The 15,841-nt window shown below is 50.8% G+C and overlaps 1 protein-coding gene and 1 long non-coding RNA gene across 3 annotated transcripts in view; one reads left to right on the forward strand and one right to left on the reverse strand.

The window, feature by feature from the left end:
* Positions 1 to 263: 263 nt before the first annotated feature.
* LOC119703410 lies at positions 264 to 1,093 on the reverse strand. Its single transcript, XR_005257625.1, has 2 exons — positions 694 to 1,093; positions 264 to 480 (listed from the first exon to the last, which is right to left on the reverse strand). It is a non-coding gene; the product is annotated as an uncharacterized LOC119703410 (long non-coding RNA).
* Positions 1,094 to 1,260: 167 nt separating this feature from the next.
* Positions 1,261 to 15,841, forward strand: part of ZEB2 (zinc finger E-box binding homeobox 2) — a 114,173-nt gene continuing 99,592 nt past the window's right edge. Inside the window, exons 1-3 of one of the 2 annotated variants that reach the window (XM_038143308.1) lie at positions 1,261 to 1,462; positions 1,567 to 1,665; positions 4,339 to 4,503. In XM_038143308.1, coding sequence (XP_037999236.1) covers positions 4,431 to 4,503 — 73 coding nt within the window. In that variant the 5' untranslated portion in view covers positions 1,261 to 1,462; positions 1,567 to 1,665; positions 4,339 to 4,430. Of the gene's footprint in view, positions 1,666 to 4,338; positions 4,504 to 15,841 lie in introns of both variants that reach the window. The other variant, XM_038143309.1, reaches the window with a different exon arrangement.

The following is a 15,841-nucleotide window of genomic DNA, read 5'->3' on the forward strand; positions in this document are numbered from 1 at the left end:
AAAAACTATCCCCCTGGGAAGTGGGCTCTGAATTGGTTAATAATGTGCAGTACTTGCTAAATTGCTGACTTCCAGATGTGGAAAATATCTTTCTTGTTTAGGACCTACGTAACCTGATTGGATTACGACAGAAGCGTCACATTGGAAGGCTTTTGAGTGATGATTTAATTAACCATACAGTAGAAAGCTGTATTTGCCAGGAAACCCCTTCCATATTTGCATAACCAATCCCTTCAGTGCAAAGGTGGAGTCTGGGCTTCTTCTTTTTTTTTTTTTTTTTTTCTTTCCTTCTCGTCTTTTTTTTTTTTTCTATATGCAATTTTATTTTAATTTTAATACTTGAAAAAAGTGAAAAACTTGTAACCTCCCTGAAGTTCAGCCCCACGCGTTACTCGTCCACGCTGTCTCTCTCTGCTCATCCAGCTACTTCCAAGAAAAAGCAGAGCCAGGAAAAGAGCCCATCTCACCCCTGATCCATATCTGTGAACAAAACAGATAGACTGTAAGATCTCAGCACGTTCGGTTGATTTTTTTTTTCATCAGATTTAGCTGACTATTCAAATAACCTGGATGAGTGCTGAAATGAAAGGGGGGGGGGGGGGGGGGGAGGAAAAAAAAAAAAGCCCCAAAAGAAACGCGTGAAGGATAAAAATAAAACAGCACCAAAACAAGCCAGGAGCTTATTTGCAGTACCCGAACAGAGTTTAGTTTCTAGGCTTTATGTTAGGGTAAGTTTTCCCCACGGCGAGGAGCGAGAGCCCGGAGCGGGGCTGGCCGCGGGACGCTGCGGGCAGGATGCGGCCCTGGGCGGGCCAGCGGGGGCACCCCGCCGGGGGGGCACCGCCAGGGATCCCGCCCGAGGATGGGAGAAGCGGCAGGGATCCAGCCTGGGGGCAGGGGATCCGGCGGGATCCTGCTGGGGAGGGGGCGGGGGATCCCGCCCGGGGGAGGGAAGGGATGCGGCGGGGGGACACACACGGGCAGGGATGCGCCTCGGGGCCGGGGGGGTGAGCGGGGACGCGCCCCGGGGGCGGCAGAGATGCGGGCTGGGCGCGGGGGGAGGGCAGGGTTGCATCGGCGGGGCAGGGGGGGCCGCAGCCCCCGGGGGGGTTGGGATGCGCTGGCGGGGCGCGCTGAGTTTCCGCGGGGCGCGGAGCGGCGCGGAGCGGAGCGGCGGGGCGGGGGGCGGGCGCGGGGCGGGGGGCGGGCGGGAGGAGGTGGAATTGCATTTCTGTCGCTAAAGCGTTCGCGGAGACTTCAAGGTATAATCTATCCCAGATCCTTTCCCAGAGAGAAACTTGGCGATCACGTTTCCACATGATGCTCACGTTTGGTGCTCTCCAATTATCCCTCCCCACAAAGATAGGTGGCGTGTGTTGCAGGGTCTCTCCTCTCGCTCGTACAGAAAAGAAAAAGAAAAAAATGTCATTAGAAGAGGCGTAACACGTCAGTCCGTCCCCAGGTTTGTGTTTCCTGGAGTGGCAGAAAGAGATCAGTCCTAACCTGCCCAGCAGGAATAACGGTCCTTCCGACAACTCTTTGCAAGGCTTTTTACAATTTCTCCAGGAGCTGCATCTCCCTTCACCTTTTCTCCTCCACTTCGCGGCTTCTTCATGCTTTTTCTTCTCACCATTTCTGGCCAAAACTACAAACAAGACTTCGCAGGTAGGTTCGGAATTTAATTCCATTTTCTCTCTTTTTTTTTTCCCTCTTCTCTTCTGTCTTTTTTTTTTTTTTTTCCTCACACCATCTCACGCATCAGTGGGGTTATTTCATTTCGAGAGTATTTTAATTTCTTTGGATTGTTTATACTTGGGGCGAAAAAATATTTTCTTTTTTTTTTTTAATTTTTTTCCATCTTTTGAACCGAAACCTGAAGTCACTCCAGCACCGCTCCAGAAAGGGATGAGCAGTTTCGGGGTGCTCGGGGCTGTGCCACCACCACCCCTGCTCCCCTTACCTGTCAGCCAGGTACGGGAGGTGCCTTTTAAAACGCAGCAGCAAAAGTTTTTGTGTTAGGAAAGGACTTCGTCCTTCTGCAAAAAAAAAAAAGAAAAAAAAAAAAAAAAAAAAAGAAAACCCGAAACATCCCCCCACCCACCTCCTGCTCTTTTTATTTCAGGTTTTACATCTGAGCTCTGAAAGTTTGCAGGTACCTGTTAATGCTTTGCATGCCCTGAGCTTGCAGAGCCAGCCCGGCCGGGCACCGCTGGAGCCCCAGCCCCGGGCAGGGCTCCCCGGCAAAGGATGTGTTTCCCCAAACAGAAAGTTTTACTGTTTTGTCTGCATAGTTGGTTTCATTTCTATATTTTATTTTGTGAAGCTGGGTGAAGTAACACCTTAGCTTCTGGGAGCCTAAAGCAAGAAGTGAAAGTACAGACTGGAACTTAAAAGTCGTTTACCAAAAGGCAAAAAAAAAATTAAATTTAATACATATTTTTAAAAGCTTGCCGGTACTCTGGGAAGAAAAGTGTTCCCGAAATTTGCAGGTTTAAAATTATTGACAACTTTTTACGGGAGGCTGGAGAGTAGGGAAGGGAGTGAAATGCATTTAAAACAATTCACCATTGGTCGTTTTGCATTAAAACGCCAATTGCCGAGGCAGGCTGAGGGTCCGGGCTCGCCTCGGTGCCTGTCCTCCCTCCCCGCTGTTCTCCTCTCCTGGCAGATCTGCCGCGGTGATGCCACCATTGCCCACCCCAACCTCGGGAATAACTGGCAAATACTAAAGTTTCTAGCACATTTCTCAGCCTCTTCTTTGCTCAGCCACATTCATCCACATCCACACAGCCACCCATTCCCTCTGTCCAGGCGGAATCCCAGGCAGGAGAGTGTGAGTAAACACGCTGACCCTACGCACACTCTCTCAATCTCCCCATCCTCTTACCTGCTTGGAGATTTATTATTTTTTATTTATAGCCAAGCAGGTTTTATAACAGTAAACGCCTGAGGAGAGAGTTCAGGCAGAATAAAAGGACCCAACAGCAGCACACTTCACTGCTCAGTCCTGGTGTGAAGCTCCAGCAAAGTAAAAAGACACAAGGGAGAGGAAAGAGGAAAAGGGGGGGGGAAATCTCACTCTGCTTTAAATAGAGATATATATATTGAAATTGATGAGTCAGGTGATAATTTTTTAGGTTTTATGTAAAACTCCCAGTGCAGGAGAAGACAATAGATGCGAAGGCGAGGGGGCATCCTGCTCAGGAGAGCAAGGGTTAATTGCCCTTGTTTTACAGTTTGCATCTGTTACATCTTTTATAGCCCCCTGTTTAAACTAATCCTCAAGTCAAAGCATCTTTAAAGCTACAGCATCTTCTTCGAGGTGGACTGAGTTTCAGGAGCGTTCTTGCAGCAAACCAAACGCTCCTGCCCCTCTCTCCCTTTGACAGATAGAGCCTCCTGCCCAGCCCGGGCACACAGGCACACACAGTAGGTCTAAAAGTTTACAAGTTGCTTCTATTTATTTTTTTTTTCCTTAAAAACAAAAAAACCAAAAAGCACAAAACCCAGCTGAAGGGCTGAAAACACTGACAGCGGTAGTTTTGATTTCTGTTTCTTTTCTGAGAAGGAAAAAAAAATGACACTATGAAGCTTTGTTTAACTAAGGGGCAGGGGAAACCCTGAATATTGTCAAACTGACTAAAAAGGTGACAGAGGTTTATAATTACACTCCTCGTTGTTAGGGGGAGGGGGAGGTATCCTTGCTGAGCTTTACCCCAAAAGGACAGGGGAGAGCCATGTTTCCCTCTCCTCTTATCACTTTGCTGGAGAGCACTTTGGGGGGGGGAAAATGAAGGGTAGGATTTCGCGTAAAAAGAAGTTCTAGTGTCAAATTAAAGTACTTTTAGGAGGAAATGGTCCGCCTAGCATTGAGTCAAACAGCCTACTGTAAAAGCTGTGCATTCCCTCATACGGTCATGAGTTATGACTCATTTGAGATGTAATTCTTGTCTCTCTCTCTCTCTCTCTCTCTCTCTGATCTGCTTTGCTGGTGCAACACACACACACGCAGGGAGGGAGACACACGCACACGCGCTCACACACACACACACGCAGAGACACACACACAGAGAGAGAGAGAGAGAGAGAGAGAGAGAGAGAGAGGGAGCAGAAATAAATAAATAAATAAATATATAAATAAATAAAGAAGAAATCTGCCCGGCTGGGGAGAGAGGGGGAGCCCGCTCCGACCGCGTCCCACCTCCCCCGGCACGGCCAGCCTCGCCGTGTGCGTGGATGGGTTCTTTTTCGGGTGCAAACTGGGGTCCCCGTTGGCGCCCTGCGTTTAAATGGGACATCCCGATGCCCACATTGTCGCTGTGTTTGGTCGTTACATAGAGCCTGCGTGCTGCTGCTGCCGCTGCCGCTGCCGCTGCTGCTGAATCAGGGAGTCGAGCCCATGCGAACTGCCATCTGATCCACTCTTATCAATGAAGCAGCAGATCATGGCGGATGGCCCCAGGTGTAAGAGGCGAAAACAAGCCAACCCCCGGAGGAAAAACGGTAAGACGGCCCCCCGGGAAAACTTTTTCCGGCCGGTTCCGCCGCGGCCGCGGGGGGAAAGGCGGCGGCAGGACGGGGAGCGGGACGGGGAGGGGGGCACGGCGCCCGGCAGCCCGGGGCTGGCCGCCCCCCGCCTCCCTGCGCGGCGTCCCGCGGAGCGGCCGGGGCTGCGCGGCCGCGGTGCGGAGGGGCGCGGGGGGAGCGCTGCCGCCCGCCCCGCCGCCGCCGCGCCCCAAAGTTTGTTGCGCGGGCGCGGAGCGGCGCGGGCGCTGCCCCCGTGGCCCGGAGCGGCGGGGCCGCTGCCCCGGAGCGGCGGAGGAGCGGCGGGGGCGGCTCGGATCGCCCGGCGCTGCTCCCCGGCTCCCTCCGGCGCTGTCAGCGCGGGCCGGGCCGGGGCGCGGAGCGGAGCGGAGCGGAGAGGAGCGGGGCGGTGGGAGGCGCGGAGCGGCGCGGAACGAGCGGGGCGGGCGGCCCTGGGAAAAAAACCCGGCAGCGTGAGAACCCCGAGGCGGGCTGGCACCGAGTTAGCGACTCTCTCTCTCTTTCTTTCCTTTTTTTTTTTTTTTTTTTTTCCTTATTGTTAGGGACTCGAAAATGAAACTTCCTCCTCCCTGATAATTAATAATACTAATGAGCTCGGTGCCCGATTGTCCGTCGCTGCCCTCTCCCCCGGTCCCCGCCGGCCGCGCAGGGCCGGGGCGCAGTGGGACGCGGTGTTCTGGGCTGATTTCACATTTGGCAGCTTTCACTGGTGTGGTGGGTCCCTCTTTCTCCGTCTCTCCCCGTCCCTCCCTTAGTTTCTTCCTTTCTCTCCCGGCTGATAGCCGCTTCCCCGCCGCCAGCTTCCCCCTCCCCGCCCGCAGCCCCTCCATGGCCATCCCGGCCCCACTTCCAACAACTTTCCTCTCGAGGAGCCGGAGGAAGGAAGATATTTGTGTGAACCTGAACCCATGCGCTTATAGCTCAGCTACTTCATTTAAGTGGAGAGGTGGAGGTGGAGGGGGGCTGGAGGAGGAGGGGGACGCACACAACAACAACAACAACAACAACAAAAAACACAAAGACAAGAGAATGTTGATTAGAAACAAATGATCCTGCCCCCCCCTCCCCTTCCCTCTCTCTAGGTTGTGAGTGTGAGTGTGTGTGTGTGTGTGCGTGTGTGTGTGTCTTTTTCTTGTTGTGGTGGAGGCGTCGAGCCATATGGGGGAGTGATAGAGGAATTTTAGTCAGAAACTGTTCGTTATGTTACACTGGCTTTTCCCTTTGTGTTGTCTTTGATCTATTTGCTTGGCTTAGTATTACAAAAAAAAAAAAAAAACACACACACACACACAAAAAAAAAACCGAACTAAAATAATATATTCCGAGCAGCTTCCCAAGGATCCGTTTCTTGTTATCTTTTTTTAAAGTCTCTCCCCCTCCACCACCACCCTTTACTCTTGTGTCTGTCATTATTTAAGGTGGTCCTCACAGAGGAGACCTCCCCTTCCCCTCATCTCTGGGTAATTTAGTAGACATTAAAATTACACGTAATGTTTCCCTCTCCTCTCTTGTGTTTCCTCTGTTCTTTTTATTAAATGTTGGTTATTGATTTTCTAAAATCAATGTCTGTTGTGGGGCTTTTTTCCCCTTACAAGTATCTAAAGCACGTTGCTGATCAACTGGATAACAAAAGCTTTGTGTCAAGTAGCCTTTTTTCTTATGTTAAACAGTCATTTTTGAGAGAAAAAGAGAATGAGATTTAAAGCAACGCATCCAGAAGTGCTCTTTTGCAGTAAAGAATATTCTGAGTGTTTGAGGGGGTTTCATTCTTCTTCCTCAGCCTCCTTGCTTTTCCAGGCAAGACTATTAGTTTAGCGTGTTAAACCCATCACATGCTCTCTGATGAGGGATGCATCTACGTGTTTAATATTTTCTCAACATGATTTGAGTACTAAAAAAACCCCACCACCACCACGCTTAACCCCCCCTCCCCCCCCCCCCCCAAAAAAAAAAAAAAATCCTGGATGCCTCTGTTTGCCCAGGACACCAGGACCGTATCCTGGCAGGGCAGCCAAGTCTTTGGGAGCACGTATGGAGCGGGGTGGCAGTTTCTGGTTGTTCCCATGCAAAAAGGTGTTTTCAGGGAGCTGCACTAACTTGGAAAAGCCACCACACTTGGGAGACGAAAGTTTAATTGCGATTTTTAAGGTAACCACTTAAAGATCCTGCAAACTTCAAGTGTGTGTGCGCTGCTTATGCGAAGGGCTGAGTTCTCCCTTCAGTGTCTTGCTCTGGCCAAGACACGGGGTGTGTGTGCGGGGGGGGGGAAGGAAATAATTCCCTACTTTCTGTCTGTTCCCCTCTTTCCTCTTTGTGCTCCCTAATTTGTTTCTTTCATTCATTTCTGAGTGAGAAATGCCCTGGTTCTGAGGAGCAGGTAGAGCGAGGGTGGGTTTGGTTTGTTGCTGGTTTGCTTTTTTTTTTTCATTTTCTCTTTCTCGACAAGCACGTATCCAATGCCTTTCCCGTTGGGAATTGCCTAGGATTTATCTGGACTGAGTGGATTTTTCTTCTTTCCTGGAATCGTGGAAAAGATGTTACTTCTGAGCTTGTGTCTTTGCTGATAACACCAGAAACGGTGATGCTTATCGAACTCGGACAGAAATTCCTTAGAAACGCAGCAGAACCAAAATAAAATTTAAAAGCCACGAAAAAGAAAATAAAAATAGACGGTCATGAAGGAAGCGAGAGGAGTGTTAGTGAATCCCAGACACATTACAGACGGGGACAAAACAGAATAATCCAACTAATGCCTCAGTGGGTTCCACGCCTGTGTGCGTGTATCTGCGTGTGTGCGGGGATGGGCAAGGCTCGGGATGAGATACCGGGGCTGGATAAAATTACAGCGGAGCTAAATAGGGTAGAAAGGAAGCAGGCTCGGGGTTTTCCAAGATAACGGGGTTGATGAGAGCTGCTGGAGTGGAGGAGAGGTGTGCGGGGGGGTGGCTTGAGAGAGGCGATGTGGAAATCAATGAGGGGTGAGCCCCACGGGGAGGGGGGGGCAGCGGGGAGGATGGGAAGGAGAGGACCCCGAAAGCGGGGCGGAGGGGGGCGGGAGGTGCGGGAGCGGCAGCCCAGGAATGCGGCGGAGCTCCGGGAAGTTCAGTCAGATGATTCCCAGCGCCTGACTCACTTCGCGGCACTTTCACTCGGGAGAGAAGTGGCGGCAGAAGAGGAGGAGGAGGAGGAGGAGGAAGAAGAGGAGGAGGAGGAGGAGGAGAGGGCAGTGAGCACCCTTTCCGCACGGGCGCCCCGCGGAGGCGGGGGATGCGCCGACGGCCGCAGCGCCGGTGCGGAGCGGCGCGGAGCGGTGCGGAGCGGGGCCCGGGAGCAGCGCTGTCTGTCCGGCCGGCAGCCCTGCCCTGCCATGCCTGATGAGCTGCCTTCTCTCCGTGCTGTTGTGGTTTGGCGTTTGTTGGCTGAGGTTTTTTCCCCCCTCCTTTCCGCTCCCCTCCTCGAAAATCCGAAGTGAAATTAAAATCCCCGCGAAGTGGGGGAGGGGGGGAAAGTTGTATCTAATTTACCCCAAAGTTTCAGTAAACAGCTCTCTTTGATTCCTTTGCCACCTCGCTTCCAGTTGTAAAGAAAAGGGAGAAAGTTCAATGCTTTCAGGGCGTCTGATCCAAGACCACAGACCAAACAAGCAGAGACGATTAGACTTGCTCTGAGCCTTTCCCAAAAAGATACCCACCCACCCTCCTTCCAGGGATGCTGGGGAAGGGGGGGAAACCTCCTTCATTCCTCACTTGAAAAAGAGGGGGGAGGAAAAAAAAAAAGGAAAAAAATAGGCAAGCCTGCCTGCTGCCTTTAGTGAGTGGGAAGTGAGTCCTGTCTTCCCTGCCTGGAGAAGTTTGGAGGCAGCTAGACTGAGGCTGGGGTGTGAGGAGGCAGCTGTTCCCTGTGCAGCCCAGGTGGCAGCGGGCAGAGCGGGCACCCGGAGCGCTCCTGTGGCCGGGCAGCTCCCCAGGGCCGGGAATCCGTTGCGAGGAGATTACTCCGGGACTTGGCTCACTGGGTAGCGAGACAAATGTACTGCTACCACCTCCAGAAAAGCACCTGGAGATAGGTATTAAAAATTAATGTCATAAATGCGAGTGGCCAGGGCGTAATGATTATCCAGCCACATTTTCTCGGTGCAGATTCATGTCCAGGCTGAGCTGTGACATGGAGCAGGCGAGGTTGTTTTCTGTGTCAAGTCGGATCTATTTATTTTCTTCCGAGTTTCGAGAAACCCAGAGAATTTGGAGATTAGTGCCTGATTTACTGTTTGCCATTTGTGACCATTCGGTAATTATTGGTTTTGCTTATTGCCCATGCTTCGCAAGGAAAGTTTTGGGGGAATTTCTAATTGCTGCAAGAAAATGCATTTGATGGCTTGGAAAAGGCGTATTTGAAAAGGGAAGAAAAAGTGATAAGGAAACCATTACAAGTTAATTATCGATAATTATACGTAGCCAACTGCCCAAGGTAGGGGAAATATATCGGAGACTGAGATGCAAGCTCTCAGGACAGGCTGGTAATATTCCCCAAGAAAAATGTGTGTCTCTCTTTAGACTGGAAAGAAGGGTGTTGATTCTTTTACAGCAGCCCCACATTCATTCCAAGGAATAGGAAATTCTTCGCCTCACAACAGTTTTTGGCATCTGCATTATCCCAGTGCTTTTAAGGTGCATTTTCTCCTCTGTGAAAGAGAACTCTTTGTCCTTTTTTTCTGCAAGACCATGGCTTCCCAAGGTAGACACTATTTTGTGGCTGTCACATAGAAAGGGAGTGCAGGTTTGCAGTGCTCACAGACAATTGATTGTCTGCCCTAATGTGTTTCATTTACATGTTTATAACGTCAATAGTGCTGGGGTGTCCACTGTACCATTCATTCCAGCATTCCCACAAGGGTGCAATTGTCTGAATGGCCAAGTCAGACACCTTTTTGATTGCTCTTTAGTTGTCTTTTTAGAGTATAGAGAAAAAGGAGAGAAATCTGTGATGCAGAAACACTAGTTGAAAATATTTCAGAATTAAACGTCACCATTAAAGCAGATGTGAGCATTAGACAAACAATATATTTTAACTAAGGTTCTGAAGGTGGAAACAAATTCAGAATAGTGGGGCTGGTTAGTGCGCACGACATCTAGTCCTGTCCCTTAATTTTTTGGGGCTTTTTAAAAATGATCTGTCGTTTGCATTTTCATTTCAGCCCCCGTAAATGCAACCACCTCCTAACTCTTTGTATGCTTAACTGCAATTTGCTATATTTCCCCTCCATATTTACATATCTCTGTTTATGCCAACAGCGTCAGCTAACCACTGGGAAAGTCTATTGAGAGGATAACTAGGCTGGGAGAAGTATAGACCTAAAAAAATAGTAAGATCCAAATATTTCTTCATCAAGTAGGGTTTTTTTGGTGAATAAAACGACAATGCCTAGACTTTTCCTTGCAGCAGTTTAACTTACAGAGCTGTGCCCCAACTCCTTACGCCTCCGATCACCATCCTCTTGCGCTGCGAGCTTGCAGCAAAGTGTTTCGAGGAGTTTCCAAGTCAATGAAAGATCACTTTTGAAGGTGTGCTGTGCTGTTTTGATATGCCACCCTGCCCTTTATCACCCGGAGTGGCTTCTGAGGGAGGCAAGAAACGCTGGCTCGTGGCTGGGAGCAGAATAAGTGAGGCACGCAGCTCGTTGGGACTCATGGAGAGGTGCATGCGTCCATGCGCCTGCACCTATGCTTGCGTGTGCCGTGCAGAGGGAAGTGGGATCTAGAGGTGCGCTTAAGAAAAACCGCTCACGCTTCAGGTTAGATTCATTTCCCCCTAAAAAGGATGCTGATCCCAGCAGCTACAATTAATGCAAGTCGACCTGCCCCATCCATGATCATAAGGGCAAAGAGCACTAAGTCCTGTACTTTCTGCTCTGGAGGTAAAGCGAGGGAAAACTTTTTTATTTTCCTTCTCTATGTAATTTTTGTGGTAATTTTATTTTTAAAAAATGCCTGTTTGTGGAGAGATTTTTTTCCCTTTTTTTTTCCTTTTTTTTTTTGTGCCTAACAGGGAAGACACAGTAGATGCACCGTTAGCTGAACCCCTGACACGGCGGTCTTTTGAATGCCTTAGGTATGATTTCACTTTCGCTCACATCAATGCTGACCTGAATGCCTTTCATATCTGATCCGCTGTGTCTCTCCCAGTAAACATCCCCTGAGGGGAGAACAAAGAAAGGAGCTCTTCTTCTTCTTAATCACAATTCAGCCCATTCACCGCCGGCAGGCTACATTTGCATTCTGCAACAGAAAGCCAAGATGAAAAGGAAAAAAAAAAAAAAAAAAAAAAAAAAAAAGAAGAGAGTGAGAAGAAGGGGGGAAAAAGCAGAAGGGTGGAGGCTGAGTAAAATAACTTAGGTGTTTGTAGCTGTTTGTTGGGCTTCCCCTAGTTACAAGCCTTATATAGATCCTGCTCTACCCAGCCTTGGCTCTTCTGACAGGCAGATAGTGTTACAAGATGGCATGCCTGTACTATTCATGGCCACTCGCTCTAACACTTGAGGTAGAAAGTGTCAGAGAGGGATCAAATTCTACTCTGAGAAGTCTGTTATAGTTAGGGTCAGGTGTGTGTACTCTCAGCTCTTGACTGCTGCCTATTATTTTGTTTTAATTACTATTATTGTTTACTCACCATGACCTTGGGGACGGGGGTGGCAAGGGGTGAGGCAGATTTGGCGGGGCAAAATCGCCCTTTCCCCAGCTGAAATTCGAATTTTTAATATTTTTTTTTACCCCCCCTGTATTTTGGCGAGGTGTTGGGCTGGGTGTTGCTGCGGCTGGCCGGGCCGGGGGCCCGGCGGTGGCGGTGGCGGTGGCGGTGGCGGTGGCGGGGGTGTCCCCGGGCTGGCGGCCGGCCCGGGCTGCCCCGACCCGGCGGGGAAAAGCAGCGACTCAGCGAATCCTCGGCGGCACCAGAAAATGCGGACGGAGGAGGAGGAGGAGGTGGTGGTGGAGGAGAAGGAGGAGGAGGAAGGCGAGATTTGTGGAAGTTTCTGTAACCGGGCTCCCTCGTGGGGTTTTGTAGTCACGTTCATGTGCATTTTCCGGCTGTCCCCCCATCCCTGTGTGTGTCCCCCCCATATCTGCCTGTTTGTTTGTTTCGCAGAAGCTCTTCTGTGCTTTTAATCAGACAGTTTTCTAGAAAATTATTGAGGTCTTTGGTCGTAGCCACTTTTTTCTCACCAAGAGAAGGTTTATTTATAACTGGATCCTGCTTACTGAGAAGTATTTAAGCCCTTTCAGGCAGAGCTGTCAAAATTTCCTGTGTTGTTTGCCTCTATTTGCAACATGTAAAAAGTAATATGCAGTTGCTGGTGTTGGAATAACCGGGGTAGTGCAGAAATCTCAAGTGACAAGTTTTCAACTACACTATCTCCTGCCGACCAAACTGTCATTTTTATTTTTTTTTTCCCAGAAACCACTTTCAAGATCCTCACAGGTTTTTTTTTTTTTCCCCTCCATCAGCAAATAGATTAAACGTGCTAAAGGAACTTCGAGAGGGAAGAACAGTTTGAACAATGAGAAACGGGAGGGATGTCTTATTTTCCTGTAGCTGCTATGGCAGATTTCACTCATAAGGAGCACACTAACCGAGATGTTACCAGTTGAACAGAGGCATGTGACACAGATTCCTGATTTTTTCCCAGAAGATTTACAGAATTTACAAAAAGAGATTATCTCTACACCTTCCACCCTCCTAACCACCCCCATGACCCAAGCAATGGAGGATTTAGGCAGATTTACTTCAGTAAACACCTTTGGACACTTGGGGAAAAGTAGGAGTCTGTTTGCAAAAGCAGGCTTTTGTTAAGTGAGGTGCTGGATAATGCTTTACCAAGCAGCTGTGATATTAACCTACCCAGTAATGCTGGAAAGAGCCTTAACTCCTTCTGCGCTCCGGGGCCCTGCAGGTGCTGGGCCTGGAGTGGGGGCACTGCGGTGTTTTGGGGGGGACAAGCGAGGAGGTGGCACTGCTGAAGCCACAGCAGCCGCTCAGCCCGACACGTCTTGGACTTGGTGGCAGCTGAAGCTTTCGGGATCAATCCGTCAGAGACGAGGGCTGGGAGAGCTGGAGGCATGGGCAGGAGAGGGCTGCTCCAGGCTTTACCTGCGCGTGTGCCAGCACACAGGCACGCTCTGTACCTACCCCCTCCGATGGAACATCACCCAAGCCCTCTCTAGGAACGTTCCCAAGCGCTGCTGAGGCAGGAAGGTCAATTTAGGATTCGCATTCGAGCAGCAGAATAGCTGAGAAGTTACGCCGGCAAACCTGTACGAGTGGCTTCCCGTGAGCTCCCAGGCTCCAAGGAAAGCCAACAGCTTTCTGGGAGCCTCTCACTCCCAAAAGTGAACTTTTTTTTTTGCTGCTTTCTGCTCTTTTCCGAGCTGTGAGAAGCATGAGCTAATAAGTTACTTTTTTTTTTTTTTTTTTTTTTTTTTTTTTTTTTTTTTTTTTTTTTTTTTTTTTACTGGGCAGAAGAATAACTTTCCAGGTGTTTCTTTTTTTAGCTGGAATAAGATTGCTTCATTTGAGGATTTTTATTGTCGAGGGTTCTTTTTTTTTTCCTCATTTTTTTTTTAAGTGTAGGTGTCAATGCTAGAGCAGCCACAAATGTGTGAGAAAGCAAAGGGTATGAGACATGACAGAATTAAAGGTGTTTGCTATGTTGTTACCCGTGTGTCAAGCTGCAAGTTCCCTTTGTCACAGCCTCCTGGAGATTTGATAGTGCGGATCCGCTTCCCTTCCAAGTGATACAGCAGTTTCTGGCTGGGGGGTTTCATGGTGGCGTGGTTGTTGCTGTTCCATTCGCCTCCCCAAGTGCATTTAAACACCTCCACATCGCACACACCCCATTACTCCCACCTTACACAAGGGTGCTGTGCTCTCGAGAACCAGGACAGCAGCCATAGCATTACAGACTCTGGCATGGAGCGTCGTTTGGCAGGAATGTCATCTGCCAAATCATCCCATAATTACGTTTTATGTTATTTGTATGAATGACCAAGCATGCAGTATTCCTTTTGAAATCAAAGGAAGGCTTAAAATGCGTTTTTGAATACTTTCAGACCATGGTCAGGTCACAGTTTGGGAGTTGAATTAAACTGATCTCATTTGTGATCTAATTGAGGTTGGCAACAACCTTAGCAGTAGCAATAACATACAAATACAAATCAAAGAGCAGAATTCAGCAAATCAGATCTTTTGCTTGAATCCTGCCTGGGAGTTATTCTCCGGCTGCCAACAGAGAAGTTAAACTTTGTCCTGCTTCTCAGCAGCAGTGCGAGCCTTGCATATTTTTCGGGTCTGACAGGAAAGTTGGGTCGTAGGGATGGGGACACAAAGGCGAGAAGGGAGCTGGTGCCTCCTCGGACAGGAGTGAGGCACAGCGACTCGTCACGTATGTTTCTGGAGAGCCCAGTGGCAGAAGGCGCAGGAGGCGTAACGGGGGAATATGGTTAGGAAGGGCTAGGAAGAGGAATAGGTCGCTGCAAACAGATCATTCCAAGCGGAAAGTCGAGGCAGCTCCCTTATCTTTACATCTATCGCTGCGGATTCCAGGAATGTAATTACCAGCGTGGTTGCGAATTGTTGACAAATTTCCCCGCGTCTGTCGGGAGCGGCTGTTGCAGCCGCGGCCGGGCCGGCAGCGGTCCCGACGTGCGGGGCTGTGCGGGCAGCGGGGCCCGGGGCGGAGCGCGGAGGCTCCCCCCGGGCAGGGCATCCACGGAGGGCGCCCGGCTCAGAGTCCCCCCCCCGCCCCAAGCCGCGATGCTGCGGGTCACATCCCCCGGGACCCCTCTCCTCCGGAGACCCCCGCGCCCGCCCCGCAGGTGGGGGGCTCTGCGGGGCGCAGACCGAGAGCCGCCGCCCCCGGGGAGCATCCCCCTCTCCGCCCCCCGGCAGCGCGGCGCGGAGCGGAGCGGAGCGGGCTGGAGGCGCGCCCGCCGCGGCGCTGCGCTGGGGCGGGGGCGTGCGGAGCCGCCTCGGCCCCCCCGCTCCGGCCCCGGGGCAGAGGTGTGAACCGCCTCTGTGGGGCGGGGGACGGGGCATCACACACCCCCGCGGTCCCGGCGCTGCCGAGAGAAGCGCTCCGGGCCGAGGTGCGAACCCCTCCCGGGATGCCGCTCCCGGGATGCTGCGCCCCTCTCGCCCCCCTCGGGCCCGGCCGGGCTCCCGCGGCGGCTCAGCCCCAAACTTCGTTCCCAGGAGGGAGGGAGAGCAGGGGAGGCGGCTCGGCGCTGCCTGCGCTCCTCCCGGCTCTGGGGTTTCAAGTGTGTCCTCAACTCCCCCCCCCACACCCCACCCCTCCCCTCCTCCGGGTCATTATTTTCTTTGACTAAAACCTGTTTACTCGCCTCTTTGTTTTTTGACGTTAAACGAGTTTCTATCTCCTGCTCCTGCGGATCTCTAAGAAATAGATAAACCATTATATTTCCCCCTTCCCCCCCTCCCGCTCGTATTTTAAAGCAGCGATCCTGACAGCAGTACTATTATTGCACTTTATGTTTTAGTGGATGTTTGCTGTTGCTAGTTACAGCAACACTTATCATAAGACAGCAAGAAAAGAGTAGTCCCTGGTAATTAAAGTAATGAAATATTCATTTACTCTACCTTTTCAGTAGTCTCACAAATTAGGCTGCTACATTTAATGCCTGCACTGCCTCTGTTTTTATTATAATGGCAGCTTTCGCATCTGCAATTAGGACTAATTCTGACAGTTACAATTTCTGAGGGATGGTAAACAGTGAACGAGATGTGCAGCAGTGGTATTACACGTGAAAAGCCCTTGTCTCTTTAACCTTGTTGTTTTTTTTTCTCGCAGAGGTTACCTTTTCCCGATGGTGCAAAATCGACTTGACATAACTGTTCATCAGTTTCAGGGTTTTCCCTGGAGGTATTTGCATCAAATCAGCCCAGTCAAGCTTCAAGTTGAAATTGGCAGCCCAGAAACTGACAGGGTAGGGACTGGGAAAGAGACAGCTAAAGTGCAGGCAGCGAGCTGACAGCAGCGGCGGGCAGGCAGGGGGAGAGGGCTCAGCACCCGGGGCTGCCGCCCCCCGCTCCCCCGGGTCCCCCCCGGTCACCCCCGGTCCCACCCTGAGCCGCCACCGAGGGGCCGAGCGCTGGGAGCCCGCCCCGGTGCCGCGGGGAGGCCGGCCGGGGACGGGGTGTGTGTCAAAACCCCCATAAATTGGGGGGAAAAAAGTGTTGGGAAAAAGAGAGAAGTGGCGAGCTGAAGTTGCTGGCGCTAACAAGCTCA

This window comes from Motacilla alba, chromosome 7 (genome assembly GCF_015832195.1).
Source record: "Motacilla alba alba isolate MOTALB_02 chromosome 7, Motacilla_alba_V1.0_pri, whole genome shotgun sequence".
Taxonomy (NCBI): Eukaryota; Metazoa; Chordata; class Aves; order Passeriformes; family Motacillidae; genus Motacilla; species Motacilla alba.